The sequence below is a fragment of the Muscardinus avellanarius genome (genome assembly GCF_963383645.1).
Source record: "Muscardinus avellanarius genome assembly, chromosome: 12".
NCBI lineage: Eukaryota > Metazoa > Chordata > Mammalia > Rodentia > Gliridae > Muscardinus > Muscardinus avellanarius.
The window spans coordinates 105162535-105184362 of NC_137798.1; the positions used below are offsets into that span (position 1 = coordinate 105162535).

Below are 21828 nucleotides of genomic sequence, written 5' to 3' on the forward strand. Positions count from 1 at the left end.
GGATAGTCTCAGCTACTTAGGCCCTCTGCAACTTAGTGAGACCCTATTTCAAAATAAAGAATAAAAAAATAGGGCTGGAATGTAGCTAAGAGATAGATTGCTCTTGGGGGTTCCATCCCCAGACCCGCAAAAAAAAAAAAAAAAAAAGGTCTGGGTATATATAATTATATATATAACTCAGAGTTAGAATGCCCCAGGGGTTCAATCCCCAGTTTAAAAAAACTTAAACAAGAGTTTAGTGTTTTCCAAACCATTACATCTGACTACCAGTTTTATAGTTGATATAGAATTAATATTTAACTTTCTCTTACCATACGATGAGCCCTGGGAGCTCTGAAGGGACATGGCAGGACAGCCTCTGCAGGATCCACAAGGCCTGGGGGGCAGGACAGCCCGCTGGGGGTGCGCATGTGTCTCACACTGGGACTGACCCAGAGACATTCCACTCCTGAGTTAGTCCCCCAGCCTTTGAAATTTTGAAACGGTCTCACTAAGTTGTGGAGGGCCTTGAACCTGTGATCCTCTTGTCTCAGCCTCCCAAGTACGGGGGTTACAAGTATGTGCCACCATGCCTGGTTTGGGTAGGAGCTTTAAATTTTGTGTATGTGTGTGTGGTACTGGGCTTCCTGGAAGCCCTTCTATCTCTGGGCTATGCTCCCAGACCTATTTTTTATATTTTTATTTGGAAACAGGGTCTCTTAAGCCAGCACGGCTGGCTTTGAACCTGTGCAATTCTCCTGTCTCGGCCTCCCAAGCACGGGGATTACAAGCGTACCCACCACGCCTGGCTTAAAAAAAATTTTTTTTTTTTTTAAACTGGGACAAAAATCCATACTTAGTAGCCCTGAGTATTAAAGTAGAGCAGGTTTTTTTTTTTTTTTTTTTTTTTTGTGGTACTGAGGATGGAACTCAGGGGCATTCTACCTCTGAGCTATACCCCCTGTCCTATTTTTTATTCTTTACTTTTTTGAAACAGGGTCTCACTAAGTTTCGGAGGGCCTCTCTAAGTAGCTGCGGCTGTCCAGGAACCGTGATCCTCTGGTCTCAGCCTCCTGAATGCTGGGATTACAAGTGTGCACCACCACGCTCGGCTTAAGAGCGGTTTTTGAGCATCCATTATGTATCAAATACAAAACTTAAAATGTGGATAATTACAGAGAAAATATAAAATATAATATCTGGAGCTGGGTGTGGTGGCAAACTCTTGTAATCCCAGTACTTGGGAGACTGAGACAGAAGGATTGCAGGTTCACAGACAGCTTCAGCAACTTAGTGAGACCCTCCCTCTGTAACTTAGTGAGACCCTGTTTCCAAATAAAGAATAAAAGACAGGGCCAGGTGGCCACGCTTGTAATCTCAGCATTTGGGAGGCTGAGACAGGAGGATCGTGGTTCGAGGACAGCCTCAGCTACCTAGTGAGGCCCTCTGCAACTTAGTGAGACCCTGTTTCCAAATAAAGAATAAAAAATAGGGCAGGGGGTGTATCTCAGAGGTAGAATGACCCGGGGTTCCATTCCCAATTTCTGTCTTGGGAAGAACAGAATCTCAAATTAGAATATTAGAGTTTATAAACAAAGCTGTATATCTGTAGAACACACAGGGAAAGGGCTGGAGGGACTTTAATTCTGATTTCTTAACTCTAGGTGGGAAAAAAGTTTATTTTCTTGGGGTTTTGGGTTCAGGGCATGTGCGGCCGGAACACAGGTCTCAGGGCGGCAGGATGTGGAGAGAGAGAGGGCGTGGGCTACGCTCGCATTGCCGTGCAGGGAGCAGGTGAGCTGGGAGGACGCGCCGTTTCTCTAGTCTCCATGCCTGCACCTCCAGGGACCACCCTGCCCGGAGACATCCTCCCGGCCCACCAGGTACCATCCAGGTAGATCCATTGTCCACCTCATGGCTCAGTTAGGTCAACCCTGAATATCAGTAAGTGAGCCCTTTAGGGACATTTTATATCTAACTATAATTCGAACCCACCATTATACTCATTTCTTATCAGAGGAGGATGATCTGCCATGCAAATCTCTAGATTTTAGAGGACAATCAAAGCCAGATCCATGAGCGGGGCATGGTGGTGCATGCTTGTAGTCCCAGCATTTGGGAGACTGAGGAGGGGGATTGCAGTTCGAAGACAGCCTCAGCTACTTAGTGAGGCCCTTTGCAACTCAGTGAGACCCTGTTTCAAAATAAAGAATTAAAAAAATAGGGCAGGGGGCATAGCTTGGAGGTAGAATGCCCCTGGGTTCCATCCTCAGTACCTCAAGAAAAAAAAAAGAAAACAGATCCATGGTCTCTTTGGAATGTCTACGTGAAATTAAAAAGTGCATCAACTAATTTAAAAGAAATCTAAGATTTTTATGGGAAGGTAGATAAAATTAAAAGTTTACCTTTTAATCCATGTATGGCATGGATGAAAAATGATGTTTTTAAATGAAGTTATATTTCTAAAGAAAGCAGACCTTTTATGTGGTAAATATAGTCCAGCATGTGTTTTTCAAAAATAGTGTTTTTGGAAACCTTTTTTTTTTTTTTTTCGTTTTTTTCTTTTCCACAGAAGTAAGTGGGAGAGGGCAGATGGAAACTCCGAAATTCTTTGTACCTACTGCCAAAAGCATGAAGAAAATGTCGTGAGAAGTTAATAACAAGTACAAAAGTGTTAAATATATGGGTAGGACATGTGTAGGCATAGACCAGAAAGAACACTTGACCTGAGTTTCTAACCTTGTGTTTCAAAATTAAAAATATAAGAGGCTGAGACGGGATTGCAGGTTCTCTGCCAACCTTAGCAACTTAATGAGGCCCTTAGCAACTCTGTTTCAAAATAAAAAGATAAAATAGGGGTGAGGGTAGGGCTCAGAGGTAGCACGCTCCCCAGTGCCATCAGAAGCACATATGCGTGCTATTATATGAGCATCGCGGTCACGTATGTAGACGAATGCTCGCTCTTTGTGGCGTTCAGCACTTGTCGAGACTTCATGGCTTTGCCTTCAGGACGGCCTGGCACCGCCGCAGCGTGGTGCCCAGCGGTAGAGTGCTAGCTTTTGTTTCTGCCAGCTTTCCACCTTTGCCCTCCCAGGGAACTATTCAACAAATATTTATGTGGTGCTTGGTGTGTGCGCGGCCTGTTTCAGGCCCTGGAGCTATAGCACAGAGTGCAACAGGTGGTCTCTGTCCTCGTGGGACCCAGTCTAATGCAAGAACTCGAAAAATAAGTCAGAGAAGTCGACCAGGCATAAACCAAGTAGCTTACAGGCAAGGGGAGGAAGTGCCAGGGGCTATGGTGCCCAAGAGGGGTGGCCACGGGCTCATGGGAGGTCTGGCTGGCTGGGTGGCACTCAGCAGAGACTCAGCAAGAGCGACCAGCAGGAGGGGTGGCCAGGTCCCGGGCCTGCTCGAGTTTGGGCTGGGAATGTCCCTGGCAGCGCCATTGCGTGGGCCCAGGGGAGCGAGGTCGGCAGTGAGCGAGGCCGAGGGCCGGTCCTGGAGGCCTGGGCGTGGGGACCAAGTACGCCCTAGCCTCCCCCGCTCTCTCTGCCTCCTGCCGCCGCCGCCGTGACCTGAGAGCACCTTTCCTCCGCCGTGCCTGTTGCCACGTTTTCTGCCTTGGAGCTGGCCAACTATGAAACCTTGAACCCAAATAAACGTTTCCTCCTCAAAGTTGTTCTTATTGGGTGTTCTGGTCACAGTGGAAAGGAAAGGCTGCTGGGTGTGGGGGCACATGCCGCGATCTCAGTATTTGGGAGGCAGAGACAGGAGAATTGCAGGTTCATGGTGGTACTGGGAATGGAACCCAGGGGCTTTCTACCTCCAGGCTATACTCTCAGACCTATTTTATTCTTTATTTAGAAACAGGGTCTCAGGCCGGGCGTGGTGGCGCACGCTTGTCATCCCCGCGCTTGGGAGGCAGAGACAGGAGGATCGCGCAGGTTCGAAGCCAGCCGCGCGCGCTGGCTTAGGAGACCCTGTTTCCAAATAAAAATGCAAAAATAGGTCTGGGAGTGTAGCCCGGAGGTAGAAGGGCTTCCAGGAACCCCAGTACCACCAAAAAAAAAAAAAGAAACAGGGTCTCACTAAGTTGCTGAGAGCCTGTGTTTTTCAGTACTCTAAAAGTACTAGTGGCTGGGGATGCGGCTCAGTGGTGGGGCACTTTCCTGGCATGTGGAGGGCCCTGGGTTCAATCCCCAGAAATGCACGCACGTGCAAACACACGCGTATTATCCTGCTGTCGTCTTGACTGATGACACTTGTTGGCAGTCCAGTTGTCTTCCCTTATGGGTAATTCGCCTCTTCTTATAGTCTTTCTTTTTTTCTTTTTTCTTTTTTGCAATCCACTTTTGGGGATTGACCCAAGGGTGCTTTACCACTGATCTATAACCCCAATCCTCTTTTATGTACAGGGGATTGGGGATTGAATTTAGGGACATTCTACCTCTGAGCTATACCCCCAGCCCTTTTTAATTTTTATTTATTTATTTATTTTTGTTGTTGGTGGTGGTGCTGGGGTTCCTGGAAGCCCTTCTACCTCCGGGCCTATTTTATATTTTTATTTGGAAACAGGGTCTCTTAAGCCAGCGCGGCTGGCTTCGAACCTGCGCGATCCTCCTGTCTCCGCCTCCCAAGCGTGGGGATGACAAGCGTGCGCCACCACGCCTGGCTTCTTATAAATTCTTATCTTGCCGAGCGTGCATGCTTGAGGCAGGATCGTAGGTTCAGAGCCAGCCTCAGCAACTTGTGAGGTGCTCTGCAACTTAGTGAGACCCTGTTTCCAAATAAAGAGTAAAACAGAGCTTGGAGTGTAGCTCAGAGGTAGAAGCCCTGGGTTCCACCCGCACCAAAACCACACACACAAATCTTACTTGTTCTTCTTAAAAGTTTTAGACCACTTCAGATCTCATCGCTGCTGTGTGCCGGCAGTTTCTGCTGCAGGTTAAGGTTTGGCCGGCCAGGAGAAGCACAGAAAGCGGACTTCCTCAGGCGTTTGTCTTTTTGTGATGCTGGAGTGGAACCAGGAGTGTTCCACCTCTGAGCTCTACCCCCACCTGCGCCACCACGCCTGGCTCCGTGACGTGTTCCGTATGCGCTCTGCTAAGCTAGTTCCTTATTAAATCCCGAGTGCACTGTTGCAACAGGCTCCGGCTGGTCTTCCTGCCTGGCCCCTCTCCCTCCTTTCTCCATCCCGCTCCTAAATGGGGGCATCAGGAATGCCTGCCTGAGAGCGCCGGCGGCAGCAGGACCCTTCAGGGTCCCCGTGTTCCTTCCTGTAGCTGAAGCCCCGGCTCTCAGCCTGTCCTGCGTGGTGCTGGGTATTTATAGCCTGGGAGAATGCTGGACAGCCGGGCAGGACCAGGTGGAAGTGAGTGCCGGCCCCGCCCCCCCTTCCTGCTCACCCCAGCCCAGCTTCCAGGACCGTGTGCACACCCCGGCTACAGCGCACAGGGCACCCAGAACGTGAGGGGATTCTATCTGTTGGCAGCTTGATTACTATATAAATGACTACATCGATATCAAGATGGTTTACAGAAGGCACTGCCACACAGCGTAGCACAAACAGTTGTTTAATTTTTCTGAATGAATGATTTGCTTTTGTGGTTTTGTGGTTTTTTTTTTTTTTTTGGTGGTTCTGGGGATGGAACCCAGGAGCCTTCTACCTCCGGGCTACACTCCCAGACCTGTTTTCTATTTTGTTTGGAAACAAGGTCACACTAAGTTGCTGAGAGCCTCACTAAGTAGCTGAGGCTGGCTTCGAACCTGTGCGATCCTCCTGTCTCAGCCTCCCAAGCACTGGGATTACAAGCGTGCGCCACCACACCCAGCTGAATGAATGATTAAAAAAAAAAAAAATCACTTGGACTCTCTGGGAGAATCCTGGATCTCTCTGTGCAGAGTTTTACATGTGCTTTGTTTTTACAATGCTGAGGATGAAACCCGGGCAGTCTACCTCCAAGATACACCCCAGCGCTATTTTTTGTTCTTCACTTGGAAACAGGGTCTCACTAGTTACAGAGGGCCTCACTAAACAGCTGAGGGTGTCCGTGAACCTGTGATCCTCCTGTCTCAGCCTCCCAAATGCTGGGATTACAAGCGTGCGTCACCATGCCCGGCTTACATATGCTTTTGTGTGTGTGTGTGTGGTACTGGGGATGGAACCCAGGGGCTTTTCTACCTCCAGGCTATACTCCCAGACCTATTTTATACTTTATTTGGAAACAGGGTCTCACTAAGTAGCTAAGAGCCTTACTAAGTAATTGAGGCTGGCTTCAAACCTGTGCGATCCTCCTGACCCAGCCTCCCAAGCGTGGGGATTACAAGTGTGTGCTACCATGCCCGGCTACATATGCTTTTAATAAGCCAAGACATGATGCTCTGGTCAATTTTATTTCATATGATTATTGGTCCAGGAATCAAAACATTGCCAGGAACCAGTTAATAAATCACATTCAGGTACATTGTCTAATTAACCCTCTAAGCAAACCTGCGGGACATGTAGGTTATGGACAGGTGTCACTTGACCAGGGCTGATTGACTCATCCTCCTTGAGACAGGGAGAATAAAGGGAACCTGGCTCTGCAACAGCCCTTCTGAATTCATACTCCTTTGTTTTTGTTTTTGTTATTTGAAAAGTACCTGCCTTGGAGCTCACACTTGTAATCCCAGCATTTGGGAGGCTGAGACAAGAGGATCGCGGTTCGTGGCCAGCCTCAGCTACTTGGTGAGGCCCTCTGCAACTCAGTGAGACTCTGTTTCAAAATAAAGAATAAAGCCGGGTGTGGGGGCGCACGCTTGTAATCCCCGCACTTGGTAGGCCGAGACAGGAGGATTGCACAAGTTTGAAGCCAGCCGTGCTGGCTTAAGAGACCCTGTTTCCAAATAAAAATATAAAAAATAGATCTGGGAGTGTAGCCCAGAGGTAGAAGGGCTTCCAGGAACCCCAGTACCACCAATAAATAAATAAATAAATAAATAAATAAATAGGGCGCGGGTATAGCTCAGAGGTAGAATGCCCTTGGGTTCCATCCCCAGAGCCACAAAAATAAGTTAATTAATTTAATTAAATAAGGGCTCAGTATATTCATACTTGCCAGGTGTGGTGGTGCACGCCTGTATCCCCAGTACTTAAGCTGAGAGAGGAGGGTCCAAGTTGGAGGACAGCCTCAGCAAGTAGTGAGACCCGGTTTCAAAATAAAAATAAAATAGGGTTGGGGTGTAGCTCAGAGGTAGAATGTCCCTGGTTCGATCCCTAGTACTGTAAAAAAAAAAAGAATAAATAAATAAAAGAAGATGTGGAGATGGGCAAGACAATGAGGTATGAACAAAATGGAAACATTAAGAGAAAACCCAAGAGAAACCAAGTGAAACTCTGGAGCTGAGTAGTACAACAAACCGACCTTTTAAAAAAATCACTAAAAGCTGGGCATGGTGATGCACCCTGGTAATCTAAGTACTTGGGAGGTTGAGACAGGAGGATCACAGGTTTGAGGCCAGCCTCAGCTACTTAGGCCATCCACAACTTAGAAAGACCCTGTTTCAAAATAAAGAATAAGAAATAGGGATGGGGTGTAGCTTAGAGTAGATTACCCCTGGGTTCAATCCCCAGTAATGCCAAAAAAAAAAAAAAAAAAATCCCTAGAGGGCTTCGCAGACAGATTTGAGCAGGCATAAGAAAAGAATCTGTGAACAGTGGGACTATCAAGTCTGAAGAGCAAGAAGAGACCTTGAAGAAAAGTTGCGCAGCCTGTGGGCCTCATCAAGCGATGCCTGTGCGCTGTGGGGTTTACAGGAGGGAAGACAGAAAGGCTGGGGACGCCCCAGATTGACGGAGTCACAAGTCCAAGACGTCCAGTGAGTTCTAGGTAAATCAAGGAGACCCATACCAAGAAGAATTGTTATAAAATCTACCAAAGTCAGAGATTTTTTTTTTAGAGGAAGCAAAGAGAATCTTGAAAGCAGCAAGAGATGACATCACATATAGTGGATCCTTAGTAAAACGATGAGCAGATTTCTCACTGGAAACTTTGGAGGCCAGAAGGCAGTGGGCTGATGGATTCAAAACACTAAGAGAAGCCGGGCGTGGTGGCGCACGCTCGTGATTCCAGCATTCGGGAGGCTGAGACCAGAAGATCCTGGTTCGCGGACCGCCTCAGCTACTTAGTGAGGCCCCTTGTGACTCAGTGAGACCCGGTTTCAAAATAAAGAATAAAAAGTAGGGCTGGAGGTGTAGCTCAGAGGTAGAATGCCCCTGGGTTCCATCCCCAGGATTGCCCCCCCCCCAAAAAAAAAAAAAGGCTAAAAGAAGTCGGGCGTGGTGGCTCATGCTTGTAATCCCAGCATTTGGGAGGCTGAGACAGGAGGATCGCAGTTCGCAGACAGTCTCAGCTACTTAGTGAGGCCCTTTACAACTCAGTGAGAGGGTTTCAAAATAAAGAATAACAAATAGGGCTGGGGATATAGCTCAGAGCTAGAATGCCCCTGGGTTCTATCTCCAGTATTACACACACACATACACACACACACACACACAAACAATAATACTAAAAGAAATCCGGGTGTGGTGGTGCACACTTGTAATCCCAGTACTTGGGAGGCTGAGACAGGAGGATCATGGTTCGTGGACAGCCTCAGCTACTTAGGCCCTCTGCAACTTAGTGAGACCATGTTTCAAAATAAAGAATCAAAGTAGGGCTGGGGATGCATCTCAGAGGTAGAATGCCCCTGGGTTCCATCCCCAGTCTACCCCCCAAAAAGAGATACAGATCTCAATAATGGTAAATACATAGCAATTATAAAAGCCAATCTTAATTAAGTTATTTTTCTTGCGGTAGTGAGGATGGAACCCAGAGGCGTTCTACCTCCAAGTGACACCCCCAGTCCTGTTTTTTATTCTTTATTTCGAAACAGGGTCTCACTGAGCTCAAAGGGCCTCACTAAGTAGCTGAGGCTTTCTGTGAGTCATGAACCTCATAGCTCAGCCTCCCAAATGCATGGATTATAAGCATGTGCCACCATGCCCAGTGTTAAAAGCTAATATTTTTTAAATGGTTGTAACTACACTTTTAAAACAATTTCAGAAACTAAAGCATAAAAAATGAGTCTAAATGTTAGTGTTATTGTAACTTTGGCCGATATGTTCTACATCTGCCTTTTTGTTTATATAAAATTTAAGAGATTAATAAAGCCAGGTGTGGTGGCACATGTCTGTAATTCCAGTACATGTGAGGCCAAGACAAGAGGATTGCAAGTTCAAGGCCAGCCCCAGCAATGTAGCAAGGCACTCAGCGACTTGGTAGAATGCCTCTGGGTTCAATTCCCAGCAACACACACACACACACACACACACACACACACACACACACACACGATAAATACGGAAGTTAAAAAGCTGGGTGTGGTGGTGCACGCTAGTAATCCCAGCATTTGAGAGGCTGAGACTAGAGGATCGTGGTTTACGGACAGCCTCAGTTACTTAGTGAGGCCCTCCACAATTCAGTGAGACCCTGTTTCAAAATAAAGAATAAAAAATTGGGCAGGGGGTGTAGCTCGGAGGTCGAATGCCTCTGGGTGCCATCCCCAAACCCACAAAAAAAAAAAAAAAAAGGAAATTAAACACAACAAGCAGCTGGGCACAGTTGCCCCAGCCAGTGACCGTAGCATGTTCATTCCTCTCGAATGAACACGGGACATTTTCCAGGATAAGCTACTATGTTAGCTTTTTCTTGCTTTCACCAAAATCTCTGCCACAAACACTATTTTTTGTGTGTGTGTGTGTGTGGCGGGTCTGGGGATGGAACCCAGGGGCATTTGACCTCCGAGCTACACCCCCTGCCCTATTTTTTATTATTTATTTATTTGTTTATTTATTTTTGGTGGTGCTGGGGATGGAACCCAGGGGCTTTCTACCTCTGGGCTATATTCCCAGGCCTGTTTATATTTTATTTGGAAACAGGATCTCACTAAGTTGCTGAGAGCCTCACTAAGTAGCTGAGGCTGGCTTCGAACCTGTGCAATCCTGTCTCAGTCTCCCAAGTGGGGGATTACAAATGTGCACCACCACGCCCGGCTTTTATTCTTTATTTTGAAACCGGGTCTCACTGAGTTGCAGAGGGCCTCACTAAGTAGCTGAGGCTGTCCGCGAACCGCGATCCTCCTCTCTCAGCCTCCTGAATGCTGGGATGACAAGCGTGCGCCACCACGCCCGGCTGCCACAAACAATTTTGATGAGATAAGATTGATTCTGGATGACGGTTTCAGAGGCGTCAGCCCACGGTCAGCCTTCTCCATTGTTCTGTGCCTGAGGTATGGCAGAGAACTTCATGGTGGCAAGGCGGAACAAAAGACAGCCACTCTGCGCAGAGCATCTGCAGAGGGGGAGAAGCAAACCCAGGTGGGCACCCGAGACCTACTTCCTCCCACCTGGTCCCACCCCCAGAAGTCCACGCAGCAATCAGGATTAATCTACTTGCCAGATGAATGCCTGGAGATCACAGCCCTTGTGCTCCAACCATTGCCCAGTCACCCACCTCTGCACCTTGCTGCGCTTGAGACCATGCTGTCAACATAGGAGCATTTGGAGACACCCAGATCCACACCATGGCCTTTGTAGACTAGGTCACATGCCAGGTCTCCGTAGATTTCAGAAGACGGAGGTCATGCAGTGTGGCTTCTCATCCCAACCCAGTAAGATGGAGAGAAATCAGTAACAGGAAGAAAAACTGATGACAAACCAGAAACACACAAGAAAACTGCACAGCAGTATTCCTTAGGACCATTGGTGCAGCCGGGCGTGGTGGCGCATGCTCGTAATCCCAGCATTTGGGAGGCAGAGACCTGAGGGTTGCAGTCTGTGGCCAGCCTCAGCTACTTAGGCCCTCCCCAACTCAGTGAGACCCTGTTTCAAAATAAGGAATAAAAGAACAGGGCAGGGGGTGTAACTCTGAGGTTTAATGCCCCTGGGTTTCATCCCCAGATCCACAAAAAAGACAAAAACAAAAACAAAACAGGAACGTTGATGGAAACATCCTCAGAAAAATACTAGTGCACTGAATTCAGCAGCATACTGAAGGAGTGCACTGACCAAGGTGGTGTTTACACCTGCAATGCAAGGATGGTTCCGCATGTGAACACCACGTTGTACACGACGGGATCAGAGTGATGGGGTCGCGCGGCCAGCTCAAGCGACGTGGAAGAGGCACTCGCAGAACTTAAGTAACGTCCTTCACGACCCTGAGCAAGCTGGGACTGGAAGGGAATGGCCTTGACAATAGAAGCCACGTGTGGGCCGGGCGTGGTGCTGCGTGTTCGCAATCCCAGTACTGGGGAGGGAGGCTGAGACAGCAGAATACGGCTTCAAGGACGGCCTCAGCTACTCAGTGAGGCCCTCTGCAACTTACTGAGACCCTGTTTCAAAATAAAGAATAAAATTGGGCTGGGAGTGTAGCTCGGAGGTAGAATGCCCTGGGTTCCATCCCCAGTAACTATTTTTGTGTGAGTGTGGCACTGGGGGTGGAACCCAGAGGCTTTCTACCTCTGGGCTATACTCCCAGACCTATTTTCTATTTATTTGGAAACAGGGTCTCACTCAGTTGCTGAGAGCCTCACTCGGTAGCTGAGGCTGGCTTCAAACCTGCGCGATCTTCCTGTCTCAGCCTCCCAAGCACGGGGATTACAAGCGTGCGCCACCACGCTCAGCTTTCCCTGTAATTATAAATAAAAAAATTGGCCATGTGAAAATTTTACATCGAGCATCATCAGTGGTGAAATGCTGGGAGCTTTTGCTGGAAGGTTGAGAACGACGCAGGGATCCTGCCTTTGCCACTTCCCTTTAGCCAGTGCCGGGAGCACTAGCCAGGCAGCCGGGCAAGCGAGAAATGTCAGCACTGGAAAGGAAAAAGTCAAAGCATCTCTGTTCACAGATGACATGGTGGTTTTTGGTTTTGGTGTGTGGGTGTGTGTGATCCTAGGGATGGAACCCAGGGGCATTCTACCTCTGAGCTATACCCCCAGCCCTATTTTATTTTGAAACAGGGTCTCAGTAAGTTGTGGGGGGCCTAAGTTGCTAAGGCTGTCAACAAACCTCCAACCCTCGTGTCTCAGCCTCCCAAGTACTAGGATTACAAGTGTGCTCCACCATGCCCAGCTAAGGAGAAGATTTTTATTTTATTTTTTTTATTTTTTTTTTGGTGGCACGAGGGGTGGAACCCAGAGGCTTTCTACCTCCGGGCTATACTCTCAGACCTTTTTTATATTTTATTTGGAAACAGGGTCTCACTAAGTTGCTGAGAGCCTCACTAAGTAGCTGAGGCTGGCTTCAAACCTGCGCGATCCTCCTGTCTCAGCCTCCCAAGTGCGGGGATTACAAGCGTGCGCCACCACGCCCGGCGCTAAGGAGATTTTGAAGACTTCTTGTCATTCTGACTTTTGCGTTCCCAGTCAGGAATACGTGGACTGTAGCCTGCTGCTGTGTTTTGCTCCTCTGGCTGTTGCTCCCTTGTTTGACAGTTTGACAGCCTGTCTGCTGATCATGCTTTCGTTTGATACGACCTCTTGTAGGGGAAGACGGAGTCTATCACGGTGGTGAAGCTGCTGAGCTGCTTCGATGACCTGGTGGCGGCGGGCACGGCGTCAGGGAGGGTAGCAGTTTTCCAGCTTGTGTCTTCATTGCCAGGAAGAAATAAACAGGTAGGCACTCAGAGTTTGAGTGTTTCTTTGCTTCTTGGCAAATTCCTCGTGGATTTTAAAATTAGAAGTCTTCATCTGTCTAGAAAATGTATGCTCAGAATAGCAGAGCTCTGTGCTGTTCCTGCCTGGACGCTTGGCATAGAGCGCCAGTGGGTGCTTTCAGGCTTGCCTGCTGCTTTCTTGGTTTGTTCTCTCTGGGTTTGGGAGGTGGGCAGGCCGATGGGACCTTGTGCCGGTTCTGCACGAAAAGCAGAGTTGGAAGCCGAGCAGATTGGGAAGGCCAGCTCCTCCGGACGAGTGTGCCCAGCGCCGCCCCGGCGCTTACCTTTGCTCATGTCCGTTTTTATCGTTTATTCATAGCTTCGGAGATTTGATGTCACTGGTATTCACAAAAATAGCATTACAGCTCTGGCGTGGAGCCCCAACGGAATGAAGTTGTTCTCTGGAGATGACAAAGGGAAAATTGTCTATTCTTCTCTGGATCTAGACCAGGTAAAACTGTTTTCAGAAATATTGTTGGCTCCCGCCTCTTCTCCTGTTTGAGTGGGGGGTGAGCCCAGGGCTGGAGTTTGAATCCAGGGCCATTCTACCTCTGAGCTGCACTCCGGCCTGCTTTCATCTTTACTTTAAAGCAGCGTCTCACTAAGTAGCTGAGGCTGACCATGACTCTGCTGTCCTCCTTTCTCAGCCTCCCAAGTACTGGGATTGTAAGCGTGCGCCACCTGCTTGGCTTGGAATGGCTCGGATAGCTGTCACTCAGTTTATACTCCTGACCACAGTGCCCTTGCATCTTCTTTCGTGGATTCCAGTGTTTCACAAGCACTTCCGTGGCTGGAGGAGAGCCAGCCTGCTGGCACTTTTACTTTATTTTTTGCTTTTAACTCATACATAAATATTATCCGTATGTGTGGGGTACCATGTGCTGTCTCCATTCATGTACACCTGTGCAGTGTTCAGCCTGGGATAGACACATCTGGCTCCTCAAACCATGTATCACATCCTTACTGAAAACACTCTATTTTTTGGTGGCACTTGGGATTGAGCCCAGGGGCATTCTACCTCTAAGCTACACCCCCAGCCCTATTTTATATTTTACTTGGAAACAGGGTCTCACAAAGTTGAGGAGGGCCTACTTAAGTTGCTGAGCCTGGCCTTGAACCTGCGACCCTCCTGTCTCAGCCTCCCAAGTACTAGGATTACAGACGTGCACCACTGTGCTGTTTATTCATTACATTTGGAAATATTAAAAAGCCCTATGTTATAGGTTAGCATAGATCGCATATTTTTGTGAACATAACTATAATTTCAAAACAAACAAGAAGAATGGCTTTGACCTATATTTTTAGAAATCTCTCTAATGTCTGGGAGGCAGCTGATTCTCCCAGTGTGCGGCAGCGCGTGGTTCAGTTGGAGTGTGGCCTCACACACACATGTAGTTGGAAATGGGTGGTGTATTCTGATAGGCTTTTCAGATCATTGTGAATATGTGTGTGTGTGTGTGTGTGTGTGTGTGTGTGTGTGTGTGTGTGTGGTACTGGGGAGTGGAACCCAGGGTCTTTTCTACCTCCAGGCTATACTCCCAGACCTATTTTTTTAAACTTTATTTGAAAACAGGGTCTCACTAAGTTGCGGAGAACCTCACTGAGTAGCTGAGGCTGGCTTCAAACCTGTGTGATCCTTCTGTCTCAACCTCCCAAGCGCTGGGATTACAAGCGTGCACCTGGCTGTGAATATCCTTCTTAATAATATCCCCAAATTGACAAAGGGTTGTTTCCTTAAGATTATAATTACAGAGGCCGGGCGTGGTGGCGCACGCTTGTAATCCCCGCGCTTGGGAGGCGGAGACAGGAGGATTGCGCAGGTTCGAAGCCAGCCGCACGCGCTGGCTTAGGAGACCCTGTTTCCAAATAAAAATGTAAAAATAGGTCTGGGAGTGTAGCCCGGAGGTAGAAGCGATTCCAGGAACCCCAGTACCACCAAAAAAAAAAAAAAAAGATTATAATTACAAATGGCATAATATACTTTCTTTGAAGGCTAGTTACAGTGTAAAATCTGCAACCACAAGGATGAATTTTTTGTGTTCTGTTATATTAAAATCTATTAACCAGGTGTAGTGGCACACCCTTTTTTCTTTTATTTGGGAGGCTGAGACAGGAGGATTGCAGGTTCGTGGCCAGCCTCCGCTAGGTTAGTGAGGCCCTCCACAACTTAGTGCAACCTTATTTCTAAATAAAAAATAAGAAAATAGGGCTGGGCGTGTTGGCTTGGAGGCAGACTGCCCCTTGAGATCGCGAGGCCGATGTGACCTCGCTGTTCTCATGATAGTCGTTCCCACGGCTCACTGTGGCGGGCTGGGCTGGGCTGAGGAGAGACACCTGAAGCACACGCTGAGGCCCAGGCGGCCAGGTGTGAGTGCGGCTCCCGCTTCCGCCCAGGGAGCTGACGGTGCTTGCTGCTCCCGCAGGGCCAGTGCAGCTCGCAGCTGGTGTTAGAAGAGCCGTCCTCCATCGTGCAGCTGGATTACAGCCAGAAGGTGCTGCTCGTCTCCACCTTGCAGAGAAGTCTGCTCTTCTACACCGAGGAGAAGTCCGTCAGGCAGATCGGGGCTCAAGCAAGGAAGAGGTGAGGTCCCGCACGGCGCCAGAGCTCCGCTTGGCGGAACGCTGGGTCTGGGTGGGTCAGAGGACTTCCTGCAGGCCTGGGCCTTCCGGGTGAGCGGCACCAGCCAAGTAGGGTAGGTTCCGGGCCGGGCGATCGGCCCTCCTTTCACTGTCCCTGCTCCAGCCCAGAAGACCAGCTTGTCACCAAGGCGAGCGGGCGGAGGCTGGAGTTGGTCGCTGCCACCCTGAGAAGCGGGCATGGAGCCAGGTGGGGGACAGAGCGCAGGGCTGGCAGGCGGTGCTTCTCTGGCTGGGGAGTGGGAGAGCGCCCATCTGTGTCCCTTTTCTCTCCCTCCATCGCCTACGGAGGAAAGTTCAGCGAGGCAGCGGGCCAAGGAGCGCAGCGGGTTTGAAGGAGGCGTGGTGGGGCCCCGGGGCTGGCGGTGCCATCGCTGACGGCCGTGGGGCAGTGAGGTCAGATGAGCGCCGGGCGGGTTCCCAGTCCACGCTTCTGCAGCCAGCAACACAGAGGAAGTTTATTTTCTTTTCTCTATGGCAGTCCTTCAGCTATTGAGAGGCATGCTCACACCTCCCCATTTGGCTTCTGCTTGCTGTGCTGGATAACTTCCCAATCTCACCAACAGTCTGTGTGTGTGTGTGTGTGTGTGTGTGTGTGTGTGTGTGTGTGTGTGTGTGTTTACTGGGGATTAAATCCAGAGGCTTTCTACATTTGAGCTACATCTCTAGCCCCTTGTATTTTTTTTTTTAATTTTTTTTGGTGGTTCTGGGGTTCCTGGAAATCCTTCTATCTCTGGGCTACACTCTCAGACCTATTTTATACTTTTTTATTTGGGAACAGGGTCTCTTAAGCCAGCGCGGCTGGCTTTGAACCTGTGTGATCCTCCTGTCTCTGCCTCCCAAGCGCGGGGATTACAAGCGTGTGCCACTATGCCTTGCTTTTTGTATTTTTAATTAATTAATATTTTTATTTATTTTTGGTGGTACTAGGGGTGGAACCCAGGGGCTTTCTCCCTCCGGGCTATACTCCCAGACCTATTTTATACTTTATTTGGAAACAGGGTCTCACTAAGTTGCTGAGAGCCTCACTAAGTAGCTGAGGCTGGCTTTTTGTTGTTGTTGTTGTTGTACTGGGGTTCCTGGAAGCCCTTCTACCTTCGGGCTACACCCCCAGACCTATTTTGTTTTTGGAAACAGGGTCTCTTAAGCCAGCGTGGCTGACTTCAAACCTGCGCGATCCTCCTGTCTCCGCCTCCCAAGGGCAGGGATTACAAGCGTGCACCACCACGCCCGCCTGAGGCTGGCTTTGAACCTGTGCAATCCTCCTGTCTCAGCCTCCCAAGCGCTGGGATTACAAGTATGCACCATCATGTTCGGCTATATTTTTCATTTTGAAACAGGGTTTCACTAAGTGACCTCACAAGGGCCTTGGCCTGTGATCCTCCTATTTCAGCAACTTAGGCCCTCTGCAACTTAGTGGAGACCCTGTTTCATTTGTAATCCCACCATTTGGGAGGCTGAGACAGGAGGATTGCGGTTTGCATACAGCCTCAGCTACTTAGTGAGGCCCTCTGAAACTCAGTGAGACCCTGTTTCAAAGATAAGGAATAATATAGGGCAGGGGGTGTAGCTTGGAGGTAAAATGCCCCTGGGTTCCATCTTCAGTACCGCAAAAAATAAAATAAAATAAAATAATAAAGAATAAAATAGGGCTGGGGTGTAGGTCAGAGGTAGATGCCCCCTGGGTTCCACATCCAGTACCCACCCCCACATACACAAAACCAGTTGCTTTCACGGGTTACGCAGCCAGAGGTTTCCTAACACCTGACCTCCTGACCCCTCGTGCGAGGCCAGTCAGTTTCTGTGAGCCTCTCCTGGCCTTTGTGTGCTTGGGCACTATCCAAGATTAGAAACAAATGGATGTAGGGTATTGTGGTAAAGCCTGGAGAGAGGGATGGCGCAGGGTGAGTGGAAGGGCTCCTCCCCGCACCCTGGAGGCTTCCTCTCGGAGGTACGCTGCCTTAGATGGCGGGTCCCGAGATGTTGGTCACTGCAGTCCCTGGGCGCGGTTATTCCTTCAACGAGTGTTTGGGGAAGGCCACTGTGTGTACAGAACAGAGGTGCGGTGGCAAGGGGTGAGCCGGAAGCGGGGACCAGGCCTTCGGCCTCCACGCTCAGACCGGCAGCGGCAGCCAGTGGGCCAGGTGCCTCACAGACGCAGGCAGGGCGCCGTGTTAGAGAACCTCTAGCAGCGCAGGCGCTTCCTGTAGATGGAGTGGACGGAAAGGCCTCCACGGGATGCTGACGCCGACAGCGTGGGAAGAGCTGGGGACAGCAGGCACCGGGGAGGGGCCAGGGCAGGGACACCCAGAGGCAGTGGTGGGCTGTTGGAAGTGGGTGGGCCAGCACTTGTTGTCCCAGTACTTGGGAGGCAGAGACAGGAGGGCTCCTGGTGGTCCAGGGGAGAGGCCGTGTGCTCATGCTGGCCAGGTTGGAGCAGGGGCGGGAATGCCTGCTGTTCCTCTAGTGGCTCAGCCTGCCCGCTGTGATGTGATGGGAGAGGACCTCGTCTTGTTTACCTTGTGTGTGGGGGTACTGGGAATGAATTCAGGGGCATTCTCTACCTCCAAGCCACATTCTAGTCCTTTTCATTTTTTACTTTGAAGCAGGGCCTCACTAGGTAGCTAAGGCTGGCTGTCTCTGCCTCCCAGGTACTGGGATTACAGGTATGTGCCACACGCCCAGCTTCACCTACCTTTTATGTCCCCCATGGCACTGTACAGTGTCTCATTCTAGTTCCAATGCAGTGTTTGTTAAAATGGATGCCAATTTAGTTCCATAAGGTGAACAAATCAAAACCAAAGGGAAGAGCCGGGCGTGGTGGCGCACGCTCGTCGTTCCAGGATTCGGGAGGCTGAGACTGGAGGATCATGGTTCGAAGACAGCCTCAGGTACTTAGTGAGGCCCTCTGCAACTCAGTGAGACCCTGTTTCAAAATAAAGAGTAAAAATTAAGGCTGAGGTGTAGCTTGGAGGTAGAAGGTGTTCCATCCCCAGTACCTAAAAAAAAAAAAAAAAAGGGAAAAGAGATTTAAGAGGTCCTGTGAATGGTGAAAATCATTGAAAAATTGCATCACCAGACAGAAATTGCCTCAGCAGGAGGAGGAGGTGATGGGCCTTCCGAGGCCTCTGCAGAGCAGACCCACCAAAGGCCCACAGCACCTCCTGCTCTCACAGTCGTTCCCTGGAAGCTCTGTGGTATCAGAACCTTCTTAGTCTAATGATCTGTGTTCCAAAGCTGAACTTGACACCTCACACCCTCCTTGGGGTCCTGACTGAGGTGCCAAGTAACTATCAGTGCGGCCCTGTGGGTCGGTCCTAGAGGCAGCCTTGGGCAGGAGGGCGAGGAGAGAGTGACGAGCAGCATGGAGAGTGGGCTTGGAGCTGAGGCAGCCCCCACGCAGGGACCTACAGAGCGCCAGCGCTGCACTGTGTGTGTGGGCTCTCATCCAGTCCCCTCCCCACAGCAGTGCGCTGGGGCCCAGGGGCACTCTACCTCCAAGCTGCACCCCCAGCCCTATTTTTTATTCTTTATTTTGAAATAAGATCTCACTAAGTTGCAGAGGGCCTCACTAAGTGCCTGAGGCCAGCCGTGAACCTGCGATCCTTCTGTCTCAGCCTCCCAAGTACTAGGATTATAAGCGTGCACCACTAAGCTCAGCTTTTTTTTTTGTGTGTGCTAGAAATTGAACTCAGGGGCATTCTGCCTCAAAGCTATACCTCCATCCGTGTGTGTGTGTGTGTGTGTGTGTGTGTGTGTGTGTGTGTGTGTATTTTTTTTTTTGGTGGTACTGGGGGTGGAACCCAGAGGCTTCCTACCTCCAGGCTGTACTCCCAGATCTATTTTATATTTTATTTGGAAACAGGGTCTCACTAAGTTGCTGAGAGCCTCACTAAGTAGCTGAGGCTGGCTTCGAACCTGTGTGATCCTCCTGTCTCAGCCTCCCAAGCGCAGGGATTACAAGCGTGCGCCACCATACCCGGCTTTATTTTAATTTATATTTGGACAGAGTATCGCTAAGTTCTTGAGAGCCTCGAAAAGTTACCAAGTCTGGACTCAAACCTCTTATCTGAGCCTCCCAATTACTGGAATTACAAGCATGCATCACCATGCCTGGCTAGAGGTCTGATTATTGACAAAGAAATGGCTGGGTGTGGTGGTGCACGCTTGTAATCCCAGTACTTGGAGGCTGAGACAGGAGGATCGCAGGTTCCAGGCAGCATCAGCAACTTAGATCCTCTGCAACTTAGTAAGACAGTAAGACCTTGTATCAAGTAAAATAAAAAAACAAAAAGGGCTGGGTGTAGCTCAGAGGTACAATGCCCCTGGGTTTTATCCCCAGGACCACAAAATTGTTTTCCAAACTTGAATATGCTCTTACTCAAAAACCCAACAATTCTATTATTGTCAGTGTCTAGTGCCGTGTGAGGTAGAACATGCCTATAATCAATCCCAGCTGAGGCAGGAGGATTAAAGTTTAAGGCCAGACTGGGCAGCTTAGTGAGACCTTCTCTTAAAAGTAAAAATAAAAAGGCCTGGGAGTGTAACTCAGTGGTTGAGCACTGGCCTGACATACCCGAGGCCCTGGGTGTGATCTCCAGCAACACATACACGCGCGCACGCACGTAGACATTTGAATGCCCGTTAACAAGAGAGTGAATAAATTGTAGAATGCTGTAGAGCAGTGAAAACTAAGGAGCACAAGTATCAAGGAAAATCCTAGGAGCATCATGGTAAGCAAATACAAGTTGAAGTATACGAGTATAAAATGACTCATACTATTTTTTAGTGAAAATGAACGGCAATACTAAACACATAGGACTTAGTGATCTATAGACATGTCACTAAACTCTCAATAAAGCCAGATGTGGTGGTGTATGCTTATACTCCAGGACTTGGGAGGCTGAGACAGGAGGATCGCGCAGGTTCGAAGCCAGCCTTGCTGGTTTAAGAGGCCCTGTTTCCAAATAAAAATATAAAATAGGTCTGGGAGTGTAGCCCGGAGGTAGAAGGGTTTCCAGGAACCCCAGTACCACCAAAAAAAATAATAATAATAAATAGGGCTGGGGGTGTAGCTCAGAGGTACAATGCCCCTGGGTTTCATCCCCAGTACCAAAAAAAAAAAAAAAAAAGAAAAAGATAGAAGCTGTAGTGTGTGCGTGGCGGGGGTGTGAGCATGGGGATGAAGTGTGGGTGCAGGAAGCCACGGCGGGTGCCTGGTGCACACCTGGAGTGCATGGGACCCTCTGGGTAAAGGGGTGGCAGTGTGGGTTAGTGACCAAGGAACAGTAGGAAAGGGGAAACACCTGTTATTTGGAATGAGCCAAAAATTTCTTGTTGCAGTTACTCTCAGAGGCCGAATCGATTCACGTTAAGTCAGCCATGTCTGGTTTTTTCTTTCTTTTTTTCTTCTGATTTTAGTACTGGGAAATTTGGTGCTTGCTTTATACCAGGACTGTGTAAGCAAAGTGACCTAACCCTGTATGCGTCTCGGCCTGGGCTTCGGCTGTGGAAGGCCGATGTCCATGGGACTGTCCAAGCCACGTTTATCTTAAAGGACGTCTTTGCTGGAGGAGTCCCCCCTTTTGAGTTGTACCCACGCCTGGAACCCCCGGACACGGGAAGTTGCGGCTCTCCAGAGAAGCACCTGGGGCTCGTTTCCTGTTTCTTTCGAGAAGGCTGGGTGTTGAGTTGGAATGAGTACAGTATCTATCTTCTGGACACCGTCAACCAGGTACACGAAGGGATCGCACGCACCTTTGGTAGCACACGGCCAAGAGGCTGTTTGTCCTCAGAATAAGAAAGGGCGCGGTATCGATCCGATGTCTTGTCTTTTCCTGGGGGTCAGCCAAGGAAACCGAATGAAAGTTTGGTGGTTTTTGTAGATTTGAAAAAACAATTTGCTTTTAACATTTACAGTTTTGCTCCCTGCCAATAAATTAGGTGTTTTTTGTTTTTGTATTTAAGCACAAAATTAAACTTGTTCTTGCTAGACACAGTGGAACATGCCTGTAATCCCAGGGACATTCTACTTCTGAGCTACACCCCCTGCCCTTTTTTTTTTTTTTTTTTTTTTTTGGGTCTAGGGATGGAATCCAGGGGCATATGACCTCTGAGCTACACCCCCTGCCCAATTTTTTATTCTTTATTTTGAAACCGGGTCTCACTGAGTTGTGAAGGGCCTCGTTAGTAGCTTCGGATGTCTGTGAACAGCGATCCTCCGGTCTCAGCCTCCCCAGTGCTGGGATGATAAGCGCGCGCCCCTCGCCCAGCTCCTTGTCCTGCCTTTTCCTCACTCAGTGGAGCTGTATTATTTGCCCCCCCACATCACTTGCTTTTTACTTATTTAATCATGGACAGTTTTTTAGCATCATTATTAAATCATGATAGGGAAGAATTCCTGTTTAAATCAGGATAATAGATGGCCATTAGAGACAGATTTAGGACATTGAACAAAGCTATTTAGTTTCAGTTTCTTCTT

At 49.0% G+C, this 21828-nt stretch overlaps 1 protein-coding gene across 1 annotated transcript in view; it reads left to right on the forward strand.

The window, feature by feature from the left end:
• The window catches only part of TECPR2 (tectonin beta-propeller repeat containing 2), a gene marked incomplete at both ends in the record, with an annotated part of 84131 nt that overhangs the window by 1770 nt on the left and 60533 nt on the right, over positions 1-21828 (forward strand). Inside the window, 4 exons of the mRNA XM_080707234.1 lie at positions 12541-12669; positions 13030-13161; positions 15134-15291; positions 20769-21081. Of these exons, the coding sequence (XP_080563360.1) occupies positions 12541-12669; positions 13030-13161; positions 15134-15291; positions 20769-21081 (732 nt within the window). The remainder of the gene's footprint in view (positions 1-12540; positions 12670-13029; positions 13162-15133; positions 15292-20768; positions 21082-21828) is intronic.